This window comes from Corapipo altera, unplaced genomic scaffold, assembly GCF_003945725.1.
Source record: "Corapipo altera isolate COAL_440 unplaced genomic scaffold, ASM394572v1 133, whole genome shotgun sequence".
Taxonomy (NCBI): Eukaryota; Metazoa; Chordata; class Aves; order Passeriformes; family Pipridae; genus Corapipo; species Corapipo altera.
Window position 1 is genome coordinate 1,741,469 of NW_020884939.1, and position 12,448 is coordinate 1,753,916.

Consider the following 12,448-nt stretch of genomic DNA (forward strand, 5'->3'; position numbering starts at 1 on the left):
CAACAGCAACTCTCTAGTTATGCCCGGGATGTGTTTTCCTTGCACTTAGCAATTATGTTCTTTAAATATATTCTGGGAACTGACATTTTTCGTGGTTGGCCTCATAGCAAAAGTAAAAGTTGATGGAAAGATTTCTCAAAACCCATCTGGCAGCTTTCAACTTATCTAACAACAACCAAAACCCTCATATTTTTTGTATTAAATGCGTTCCCCCTCCTCCCCCTTGAAGCTCTGTTTCATATGTGCATCATACTTAAAATGCGTTTGGTTGAAAATGATAAACTTAGGCTGCACTTGATGGAAGCCCAAATGCGGTCTTGTTCCTCTTGACATCTCTGATGATGAAATCCCAAACATGAGTGTGCCGAGCTAGCAGCTCTGTAGTCACCTTCGCTCACTGAGTGCTGAATGTTTTCTTCTGCTAATTCTGTTTTTTGAGCCTGAGTGTCAGTACAACCCTCTGGCAAGCACATGTTGAAGATCCCTGCTCCCCACTCCCATTGTGCAATCCTAGCTCAGGCTTCAGTCCTGGCTGCTTCTGGTTCCATCCCAGTGCGTCGGCCGAGGAGCTGCGCTGTCAACTGAGGTCCTGGGAACAATAAGGGTGTGTTTTCCTGATGATTTTTCCCCTCTCCTTTTAATAATTCCCCCCTGCAGTGCAGCCAGAACATGTGTGCATTTTTACTCCTCCGGAGTAACAAAGGGAGCCCAGACTTCTTTTGGGAGTTTTCTCCACAATTGTTTTTAAAAGCTGAGTTTTTCACCTACTTCATACACTGAGAGTTGTTGTCTTCTTGTCACTGTAAATGGGAAACCATCTCATGCTCACATATGTATTTCTTTAAAGGGTGCTCCAGGTCCCAGGGGACAACCTGTAAGTATCCAAGTATCCTGTCTCATCCCTATCCCATGTCTCCCCCTAATCCCTCTCCCTTGGCATTCACTGAACTCCTTAATTTACTGAGGCCTATTTCATCACTTTTCTTTTATAGGGACCCCCAGGACAAAAAGGAGAAAAGGTAAATTCAATGGGAGACGTGTTAAGAATTAAATGTAAAGAGCGGAAGGGACTCAGTGGACTTGGTGCTGCTCGGTCTGAGTGGCTGAGGAGTACAGCAAGAGCAGAGGGCTCAGGGGATAGGTGACAGGAGGCAGGCTGCTTGTCGGGTGCAAATTGGTATAACTGCACTGAATTTGATATAGTCACAATGATTTACACCTTCTGGATCTGACCCCGTGTGCCTATTTCGGTCCCCTCTGTTTGTGGTTTAAACTCTTTCCTTTTAATCCTGTTCTTTCACAGGGTCAGTGTGCAGAGTACCCGCACAGGGTAAGTCATTAGTGTTATTATCCTCTGTCCCGTGCCTTCCTGCATGTTAATCCTCCCTCGTTTGAATGGCTTTTTGTTGTAAGTAGAGATCGTCTCATTAATAAGATGCGTCATCTGGGCCCTGAGGGCAGCGCTCCGCTGATTGATGTGTTTCACAGAAAAGCAGCAGATAAGGTTTTCCAGGAGGGATGTTGGTTCTCCGGTCTGTTCCTGCCCACCGGGGCTGACCCCTAGATATCTGCTGTCATTGCTGCTTCCTGGAGATTTGTGCTGGAGAAGGGAAGGTCTGTGTCCTCACCCCAAAACCCAGTGAAACCTGAGGTTTCTGGAGAAGTAGGGGTCACTCACATCTTGTGCTGCTGCACCAGCTCCGTGCTGCTTCCACAGCCTCTGCGGTGGTTGTGTGGCCAGGAGCAGTGTGGGGTTTGAAGACGTGGGGGAAACTATCACCCCTGCATAGAGGCAAGAGGCTGTGCTCCCTGACCCACCCACAGTGCTCTGGCTGGTCCCTGTGTCAGTCCCCAAGCCTGGTGGACTTTCTGCCTGCAAGGAAGAGGCTGAGAGGTCGATGCCAGCAACCATTTAATGAAAGCCAGGATGTTGCCCCACTTGCCCCTTCATCCTGGCCTGGCCAGCATCCACAGCCAAGAGCAGAGAGAGTACATCATAGGGTTTGAGGGGATTTAACCAGTTCTAAAAACAACCAGAGTGCTGAAAATCCACTGGAAATGCATTGGAACGACATCATATGAAGTGGCTGGAATTTGTAATCTGGGTGTACAGGGAGACAGGCTTAAGAGCTTTCTGTTTATTTTTGACGGGCCTCTGGATAATTAGCTGGGCTCTGGTCCCTGGCCCCGAGGGAGCAGGGCTGGGATGCTCGGAGCAGCAGAGCCAGTGGAGAGAGAGCTTGGCTGGCAGCAAGGGAGAAGGGAGCTGTGGGTATGTGCCAGTCCCCGTGCAATAACAGCTGGTCAGCTGTGTTTATTTAGCGAGCGGGCTCACTAGATTGTTATGTTAAAAAGAAGCTAACAACCGTGTTCACCGAGCAGCTCCTGGGTCATGTTACAGCCCTTGGCTCCCACCCTCCCAGCGCTCAAGGTGAAAAGCAGTGGCAGACCCAAAGCAATACTGGGAAGGGAGATGCAGCTGCTGCATCCCTGGAAGTAGCCTAGGCTCGGGCTCGGGGGCAAAGGCACGCTGGTTTGGTGGGCTGGGGTTGTAGGGTGACACGCTGCAGGGCTGTGACAGCAGGAAAGGGGTGGGTGCAAAGCATCCACATCTTAGCAGTGTTTCCTTGGCTCTCATGGAGATACTTTTGGTTGCATGAGGCAGCAAGTTCAACATTTTCAAAAGCCTATGAGTTGTTCCAAGGCAGAGACATGCTCATGGAAAGGGTGACTGTCCTCAGATCAACTCAAGAATGGGCTGTGCTGAAGGCTCTGGTCACAGACTGTGCAAGCTCAGGGAGCCAGAGGCACAGACCAGTTAACAGAGGTGCAGTTCTCTTTCTTCCTCCCTGAATGAAAATTAGGATGTTGTAAAAATGCTACACAGCTGACTGAATTGCAATTTATTCTTGCTTTTCTGTTTGACAAGGTTCTTTGTCAGATGTTCTGGGTGAGGAAATGAAAACCAGCATCCTGAAAAACCAGGGATGTTGTTTCAGTTTTGTTTCATCTTTGTTTTTGTAGGAAGGAAATACAAAGTCAGGCTATATGCCTTGGCTCTTGTTGTAGTTTCCTATTTTTTTTCTGTATAAGTCTGTATGGCCTGCACTGCTGTGAGGGATGAGCCCAGGCACTGGGGCTACACATGTGGGGTGAGATGGCCACTCGAGCTGCTCGAAGTGCTGCTTGGGGGAAGGGGGGATGAGCTGTGCTCCGTCTGCTCTCAGAAATGCCGTGTGTGTCTAACTGACCCCGTTTGTCTCATGTGTCTTCACTGTTCCCCAGGAATACCTAAGTACCACCCTTGCAGCCCTGCGCTCTAACCAGATCCTTACGCTGAAGGTTTGTGGGTAATAGTCTGATGTGACCCAGTTCTGAAGCAAAGGCATGAGGATGTGACTCCAATATTGCACATTGCCTTCTGAAAAAACTTCCCTTTGGGACACAGAGGAGGCAGGGCAGGAGCTGGGTGGGAGAGCCTTCAGATTCCTTCACTAAACTCTCCCACTTGCACCTGAATCCATTGCTGGGTCTTGTCTCGCCTCTGTTTTTTTCCTCCTTATCCTTTTCAGCATCCTCCTTCTGCTTCTCTGTAAGCTGCATAATATTTCAGATACCCTTCAGCACTTGAGGAGCCAGTCAAAGCCAGTTCAGCTGGCTCTCCTGAGCTGTGGGGCCTTCTGCACTGTCTTTTAGAAAGGGATAGAATTGCCTTTGGATAAAATCAGCCCAGCTGAGTTTCCAGCAGCACTGCTTCTGGAGTGATAGCTTGTGGCTGTCTGGATCGAAGCATTCAAACACAACCACTTGATCACAATGCTGCAAGATTGGGTTACCTCTTCTCTTTGCAACAGAACTGGATCCTTGCTTTCACTGCGCACAAGAAGTACAATGTTCAATGGGAATAAAGTGCGCTGCTTGGAAGCGTATGGTGACGGTGGTGGGAGACCCGTGGGCACACCTCTGGGATCTGAGCACACAGCTCACATGGGGAATGGCACACACGGGCACGATTTTGTGTCTGGGCACAGAAAGCCTCTCCCTGTGTAAATCAAGAGCAGCTTCAATGGAAAACTGATAGCAACAGGAAAGTGGATCAGGCCAGAGGAGCATTCCTGGGCCTGGAGCCGGCACGGTGGGTGCCAGGCTGACAGCAGCGTGCATGCAAGTGGAAACTGGATACAGCAGAAGGATGAACAAATGCTCCTGAGCTTTAGTGCATTTGATTTCTGTGTGTCCGGGTCAGCTTTGTACCCTAAGGCAGCATTCCTGGCTATAAGCAGTCAGAGGGTGATGTTACTGTTGAGCAGAAAAAGCAAAGCACTGGCTACCAAGGCAATGTCCTTCTGCAGAAAACTGCCATTTGGATAGTTGCCCCAAATCTGATGATGAGAAATTAAGAGAAACAGTTTCATCACTGCAGATCTTAGCAGAGCCAGTGGGGGTATGTCTTGAAGTGAACAGTGCCTACCTAAGGATATCAGTGGAGCTAAGTTAAAAACCCCCTCGGTAAGTTCTGTTTCTGAGCAGAGGAAGCTGTAAAAGCTCTGTACAGTGGGAGCATCAAGATGGTGAGTGACCACCCTGCACCTGCCAGGCTGGCACTGCCAGTCCCTCTGTGAGCAGCGTGGGGAGCTCAGAGGTCTGCCCGCAGGTCCCTGTGCTGTGCTCATGCTGGGCTTTATTTTCATGGCAATCTCTCTGTTCCCCTCTTCTCTGTTCTCTCCCCTGGCTACTCTCTGACTCTTGGTGCCCTAATGGCCTCCTTTGCCCTGTGACCTTCTGGTTTGATCTTCTTCAGCTGTTGCCTCTCCTCAATTCAGTGCGGCTGGCTCCACCTCCGGTCATAAAGAGACGCACTTTCCAGGTAGACTTCTCCTCCTCATTGCCTGTTTCTAAGCTTATCCTGATGCTTGCCATTAATCAGCTTGCTACCTGTCTTTCTTCCCCTACAGAGGGGTTTCCAAGAGTTTCAGGCAGAGCTGAGGGACTTTCTTTGAAGCAGAGGAAATCTTTGATGTGATAATGTTGCTAAAAAGAAATGCAGTGAAGCCAGTTTTTTAAACTGAAAGAAATGGGCCATGAAACTGTTCTTAGGGCTGTCGACAAGCAGCCTCCTCCCTAAAGGAGTCAGTTCCTGCATATTCAATCTCCAGAAAAGGTTAGAAACCTCTTGCTGAAATGCAGCTAATGTCTGTGAAATTTAACTGAGATGAATGAATAGGCAAATGCTTCTTCCGAGGACTAGTCTAGTCTGAGGCACTTGGGAAATGTGTTTAAATAAGCTCTTAGAATGGTTTCATTAAATTGCATTAAATCTTTGTGTAAACACATTTATTTTTGTTTCCAGGACCATAATTCATGTTTAGTTTATTTTGGGAATTAATTCATAAAGTGAATTACGGACATATGAATAGTGAATAAGAGTGTCCATAGTCAGAGTTCATGTGGCTTTTAATGAGCCCACTTTAAGCTCCCTCATTCCATCAATTGGAATTAACTCTCCGTGTGGACAAACCGCTGTACTTACCCCGTGAAGTGTGCTGGGCACTCTCTATTAAGTTGCTGGGTTTTGTCACCCTGCTGCCTGTCTAGACAGTTGGATGCTAGCAGGGAACTGTAGGATGCAATTAGAGACCTTTATCATGAGGTGCCTGGTCCTTGCCCAGTACTGGACAAATCTTGACCTGACCAGTTGAGCCTATGCTTTCAGTTCAGTTTCTATCGATTCAGCATTTGCACCACACAGAGCCCCATGGCTTGCACTGTTTGCCCTTTAAAGTGACAGTCTGGAGAGCCAGGCCAAGGACTGACCTCTTGGGAAGGCTTTGAAAGCTGAAGTTCCTCTCCAGGATGAAGTGGGAAACTTGAATAGCTGCCCTACGTCCTGTCGTCAGCCAGGGCTGCAAATTCCCTCTGTCCGCAGAGGCTTTAACTTCACCGGAGAGTTTTGCCATGATCTGTTTTGCTGTTGCTGTTTCGTTCTCTAAGTGCAACAGAGTGTAATCCGCTCCTACAGGTCTGCCAGCACCAGGCAATTCCAGGAGCCCAGCATATGAATACTAAGAAAAAAAGTGAGGCCGCAAAATGAATGTAGTGCCAGCGCCTGGAAGAGAGGAAAACCATGCTGCTGCCTCTGAGCACATCAACAGGAGTGCTCTGCCCAAGGGCTGGGGCTTAGCTGAGAGAGGGGCTGAGCAGGGTCCTGTGTGAGGAGGCTGAGCAAGAATTGCAGTACTGGGCACAGTCAGGGTGGCTGCCTGGCGTTTAAAAGAACTGAAAAGTAGCTACAGTCGATGGCTAAAAATATAGAATACAACTGACGAAAATGACACCTGATCTCCCACTTACTGTCTGGTTAGCTCTGTGGGGGTCCTTTTGTGCTGAACACATTAATAAGACTATAATGATGTGGTAATAATGCTTTGTGTGTTTAGGGATCTGCGTGGACGGGCACTCTCCTCAACAAAACACGCTCTAAGACAGCAAAGCAAAGCAAGGGTGATGTGAATGGGAGTTTGGGTGAGCTCCTTCCAGCTGCTCCCCATGCTGGGGCAGGGTGCTGCTCTTCCCAGCACCTTGTCCCCTGCCAGCACCCCTTCCCAGCACCATGCTGAATTTTAGTGCCCTAAATCTGGAGCATGGACTGGGCTGGCAGAGAGCAGATGAGCTGGGAACAGGACAGAGAGCCAAAGTGAGATGGGCAAAAAGCCCCTTTTGCCTTCCCATGGTGCACCCATGCTGGGGGTGCTGTAAGATGGAGTGGGAGGGAAGTCTCTGAAGTTGGAATGAGAGGTCAAGGCATGAGGAAATCTAGGAATACACTCTAGCATCCTCCCAACATCTTCATTAGATCCAAATTACCTTCCACATTTAAAAGCTATGAGACCATTTACAGAACAGTTGAATAGCACTGAGTGTGGAGGATAGTGAAGCTTAGGAAAGATCCTGTGTTCCCTTGCATGGGCCATAGGATACACTTAAAAAATGGGGGAAAGTGAGGATGCCCCTCCTGCCTGGCCCAGCAGGCTTCCCAGTGTGGGCTGTGGGTCCAGTGGTGAGGAGCAGGAGAAGGGCTGTGGCTCTACACATGACTGAGCTTCTTGTGAGCCTGGCCCACGTGTTGGAAATTTTCTTTTAAATAAAGCTCATGGAAGAAGGGGTGAAATTTGCAGCTTATTACTTTCATCTATCATTCTAAATAAAGCAAACATCCCTGTATCTGCATGTTTTACTAAAGGCAGCCAGGATAAACAGCACACTTGGTAGGAACACGTGCAGGGGACAGATTTCATGCATCCTCCTGCAGTGTATAAGGCTGTAGAGAGGATAAATGCAGTGGAGACCCAACTGCACACCTAGTGATTTTTAACTGAGAAACAGCCATGTTTGATTTCTGGCTTCCCATGGATCCACCAAGTAGTTTTTCAAATTTAAATTGGATCACTAACAGTGATCACTGTCATGATACTTTATCCAGGGAGGGGAGCCTGTGAGACGAACAGTGCAGCGCGGGTGCCACGGTGCCTCAGGATCTCGCTGGATTCATCAATTATGGATCAGCAGTCTGGTATTCAAATGTGGCGCTTCCAACCCACTGTCTCCTCAGCGCCGCTGGGTCCCACGTCCAGGTCCTTGGGGCCAGATGACATTGCTGAGGCATGAGCCACAGCCCCCGAACGGCTACTGAGGGCCTGGGGAGGAACCGGCTCAAACGGCCCCGTGGCAGAGAGCTTAAAATGGCAGGTGGCTCGGCACGCACTGCCTTGTTAAATCTTAGAAAAACAGGCTATGCCTGGTGCACATGGGCCTGCTTTGGGTGGGCTCCAGAAATGCCATGATGATCGTGTTATTTTCTTTTGGGTTTGTGGCATTTCTACTTTTGGTCCTTGGCAAAACAGAGGGAGTGTTGTCCAACAAATATAGCATGGGGGAAAAAATAGGCTGAGGTAAGACACTGCGGGTTTGCCTGGAAGTGCCAGTGTGGTCATGGGAGGCTTTGCTTCACATGTGACTGTCAAGTGCTTTGGAAACCCTCCTCAGAGGCTCAAGAGACGTCGGTCTTTCACATAAATATTGTACTTGACCGACTCAATGAAGAAAAAGGTCTCTTTGGACTGCTCTGTCATCTATAGATCCCTTTAAAAGAGAGGTCTGACCAGGCAGCTTCAGATGTCTTTGCAAACCGTAGGGTGCTGGCTCCTGCCACCCAGGCAGCCCAGCCATCCTCAGCAGGGCTCTCCATCACTCTTGGAAACTTCTCCTGGCACTAACCTGTGACTTGCTTCTACCTCATCTGCTTCAGCCAGGCTGGTCTGCCTTGAGCCCTTGGGGTGGCGGTGTGAAGGGTTTGCTCCGCCAGCTGATAACCTCTTGCTTTACAAACCACAGGGTGAACAAGGACAAGCGGGGATCCAAGGTCCCCCGGGGCCCCCTGGACCACCAGGGCCCACTGGACCGGCTGGACCTGAAGGAACCCCAGGACGTCCTGGGCCAGCTGGACCCCCTGTAAGTCCAATTACTGAAAAACAAATTCTTCTGCTTCCCCTTCCCCTGGGGCACAGGCAATTTCCTCTGGCCTCTCTTGCCTCTGCTGAAGCTGAGATAGTCACGGACAAGAGACTTGCAGAGGATGTGGATGTGTGGAGCGGATGAAGTTCCCAGGAAGGAGGGGAGCGAGAGGGAAGGCAGAGGTGTGCACAGGGCACTGCTGCTATCTGGGCACACAAGGCTCATTTCCTCCTTCTCAGACCCTGCAGAGGGCCCTGGAGAGGAAGTAACACGAAGGGTGTAATTGTGCTCAGAACAGAAACCTGACTGATAAGAATCCCTGCCACCCCTTTGAAGTCCTGTCCCTGCTCTAGCAAGCAGCCAAGGAGGGAGAGGACAGAAGCACCATTTGTGAAGTCATACCATTGCTAAATGGCAGGGGACAGGGCAGAAACCCCTGCTAATGTACCTCTCTCTTGTAACAGGGCAGAGCGGGAGAACCTGGGAAGCCTGGCAGAGATGGAAAGGTGGGTACCAGGAACCAGCTCCGTTCCTGGGAGCTGCAGGGGGAGACATGGCACACTGGCTCTGCAGCCTCTGCGGAATGAAAGGAGTTTCCATCTCAAAGAGTTTTCAAGGCCTGCTAGCAGGACAAGCAGGTCTTTTCCCCAGAGGCAAAAGCACCTCTCCACACATAGTACCAGCGTCAGGGATCCTGTAAGCATCCTGTTTCTCTCTGAGCTCTGAGGAGCCAAGGATAGGATGGCTGAACACTTGAATTGCCATAAGCAGGCAACATCAAGGGTGGTATAGGCATCAGAGCATATCTAGAGTAGTTTCCCCCTTCTGTCTACTCACATACAGCTCTCCCACTGATATTTTGTTTATTTATATTTACATACACACATATCTAGTATGTTTCATGGTTCATATCAGGTAAATTGTTTAGTTATTTCTCATTTAAAGACATGAGTGGTTTGTTTGTTAATATATTCTATTTAGCTTGTCAGAGGAAGCTGCAAATGCCTGATTTACTCCAGAGCTGCACAGTGGGTACAAATTTCCCAGGCAAGCCAGAGAAGCAGAAAAGGTTCTAGAGCGTAAGGCAAAGCAGCTCTTTGGTTTTCAGATTCAGCTAGATCAAAGCCAGGGGGATGGAGCACTACAGACATGGATTTATTTGAGTCTATGGGTTAAGACAGTATTCATCTATATGAAGAATAGATTGGGGGTGTTTGAGCTCACCAGCATAAATCATCCCGGTAAATCATCTCATTTCAAACCAAAGCAGCCAGCGTCTCCCATCACCCTGCAGCCCATGTAATGTCTACGTTTGCCAACCCCAGTGTCTGTTTTGATTTTATCCACAGGGCTTACCTGGGCCTCCTGGACCAAAGGTGAGACATCTCACCTCATTTAGAGGTGTAGCATGGTGATAAACAGGGATGGATACTCCTGGTGAGGACAGATGTGTACATTTTGACGGATGGAGGAGGGGAAAGGAGGTTACATCAAATCGCTGAGAAAGATTTCTGACCCAGCTCAGCATTGCCTTTGGGGCCCAGCCGGTGTGCTGATTCATGGGTTTTGTCCAGGCGACACGTCTGAGTTGCATCTTGACTGAGCCAGGCACGCCTCATCAGCCCCTCTTGCAAAATTGTTTGCCACACACAGCTTTATTGGCTTCTTCCATTCTCAAAGCATTTCCCAGCGCTTCAGGAATGGATTTTGCAATGCTATTGTTAACTCCGCCACGGGTTCCCATTTATTCACTTGCCAAAGTGCGAGGAGGGGGGTGGTTGTTGTTGTTTTTCAGCTGCAGCCACCCACCCTAATTAGTTTTTATCTAAGATATGTAGCCAGGGTGAGGAGATGGGAACCATGGAGCTGGGGCACAGAGCTGGCACGTGTTATCCGGCTGCCAGGGATTACTGTGCCTTTCCTGCCAGGACTTAGCCCAGTGCAAGAAATGGTGACCCATGGGTTTGAAGGGTCAGGAGCTCAGTGGAGTTGCTCTGAGCAAAAGAGGAATTTCCTCCCCTGGAATGCCCTCCCATCCCAGCAGTAACTCAGGGAAAAGAGTAGAGATTTGTCCTTCTCAGGCCAAGCCTCACTTTCTTTTGTCTTTTTGCCTTTTGCAGGGAGAGGCTGGGATTCAGGGATACCCTGGCAGAAAGGTAAGAAGGGGAGCTCCAGTGCTGTTATATGAATTAAGTGCACTGATGCCCTGTGGAATCATGGCTGCAAATCAGTGGACTACTCTGGAGCCCGCTGTGGAGCTCTGCTCCCACGGGACATGGGGCTCTGGCAGGCCCACAGATCTCCTCCTGTCACCCACATCAGGAGAGCCTGGGCCCAGAGGTGTCTTTAACTCTCCAGCAGCTATGGAACAGACTCCCCGTGTGTGTGCCCCTCTACACCCACTTCCAGGCTGAAATGCAGGTCTTGTTTATCCAGACCTGAACAGGAGGCTGGAAAGGGCCAAATCCCTGGCTGTGTACTGCTTTCTGGAATACAGGAAAGAGTCCTTAACCTCCTCCAGGTTAAGAGGCAGAAGCTGGCAATGTCCGAATGCCTTCAGCAGCAGCTGATCAGCAGCAGGGTTGTCAAGGCCGGAGGGTGTAATGAAGAGACAGAAAGAGAGACAGAGGAAGGACACAAAGGAAGATCAAAGGGGAGAGAGAGAATAAAGAGATGTTAGCTGGAGAAGGGGAAGGTGAACGTTCCCAGCAGGCAGGAGTCCTGTGTCCCCTGTTATCTCCACCTTGCTTTATGGGTGCTCTGCGAGTAAAATGGCAAGACCTGAGAGCTTTTTAATTAGATCTGTATAAACTGAGAAGTTTTTGTTATGTCAGGAAGTGGAAATTATAGCCCCTGCAGACCACAGCCCACTCCTGCAGACAGACACAATTTATTGCCCCTTCTCCCGGTGAACCGTTGGATTTTCCATTAGGAGCCCATCCTGTTCTGTGTGCGCTGGGCGGGCGGTCCCGGCAGCGACCTCACAGCGAGGGCCTCTGCTACCAGCTCCTCTTACACAAAACCACTTGTCTGGCTAATTTACTTCCGAGCAAAGAGCCTGCACTGATCTTGGAGGAATGAGCCCAAGGTTGTGACCTTTCTCTGGGAAAGGTGGAAGGAATAGATGAAAGTAGGGGAGCAAATCCTAAGAAAAGGGAAAATAAAGCAAAATGTAGGGGAAAATTGTTAACTCAGATATAATACAGGACATGGGACCACTCCCTTCCCGACATTTCACGCACATCTTTTTTGATGCAGAATGGCGCTCCTCTCCCAGAGAGACCCAGGTGGTAGGTTGGTGTGTGGGAGAAACCTCAGTGTGGGACATCCCTCTCACACCTCTGCTGATCTTCCTGGCAACCCACAGTTCCTTTTCTTGCTGCTGTGTTTGCTCCTTCCTCCATTTTCTTCTCTTCCTCAGGGTGAGGTGGGCGAGTCAGGCCTGCCTGGTGCCCGTGGCCTCCCTGGAGCCTCTGGCCCCAAGGTAACCCTTAAACTCGAGTCAGTGGGGGCATCTCCCAAGGGCAGATAACTGGCCCACAAGGCTAGAGACACACTAAAGGATGTCAAAGGCTGGGGACTGGAGGCAGTTCTCTAGAGCCTGTAACGAGCCATGTAACCAGGAACACTTGCTCCTGAGTGGGGAGCCTGGGCAATTGTTGGCCAAGGTGATTTCATGCTATCTGAACCAGTACCTGCACAGGGCTTCATTATAGACTAAAACTGACCCAGCCTTTAGAGGCTTTTGCACCAGGGTTGAGGGAATGAGGGAATGAGCCATGAAACATTTTGACGGTTTCTACACCCAAATCATGTGGAAGAACATTAGTATGGGTGACCTCCAGCATCTACTCCAGAAACCTAAACTGCCTTGCATTCCCTGGGAGGGGTGGGCTGCAGCCAGTGCTTGGGCTGGTACCGTGTTGCTGTCAGGAGA

At 49.6% G+C, this 12,448-nt stretch overlaps 1 protein-coding gene across 16 annotated transcripts in view; it reads left to right on the top strand.

Annotated features, from left to right (window-relative positions):
- Positions 1 to 12,448, top strand: part of COL13A1 (collagen type XIII alpha 1 chain) — an 87,510-nt gene that overhangs the window by 43,191 nt on the left and 31,871 nt on the right. For 10 of the 16 annotated variants that reach the window (XM_027661000.1, XM_027661005.1, XM_027661008.1 and 7 more), the window contains 9 exons: positions 848 to 874; positions 993 to 1,019; positions 1,304 to 1,330; positions 4,802 to 4,867; positions 8,392 to 8,508; positions 8,976 to 9,017; positions 9,861 to 9,887; positions 10,632 to 10,667; positions 11,933 to 11,995. In XM_027661000.1, coding sequence (XP_027516801.1) covers positions 848 to 874; positions 993 to 1,019; positions 1,304 to 1,330; positions 4,802 to 4,867; positions 8,392 to 8,508; positions 8,976 to 9,017; positions 9,861 to 9,887; positions 10,632 to 10,667; positions 11,933 to 11,995 — 432 coding nt within the window. Of the gene's footprint in view, positions 1 to 847; positions 875 to 992; positions 1,020 to 1,303; positions 1,331 to 3,285; positions 3,343 to 4,801; positions 4,868 to 8,391; positions 8,509 to 8,975; positions 9,018 to 9,860; positions 9,888 to 10,631; positions 10,668 to 11,932; positions 11,996 to 12,448 lie in introns of all 16 variants that reach the window. The other 6 variants (XM_027661011.1, XM_027661014.1, XM_027661015.1 and 3 more) reach the window with 3 other exon arrangements.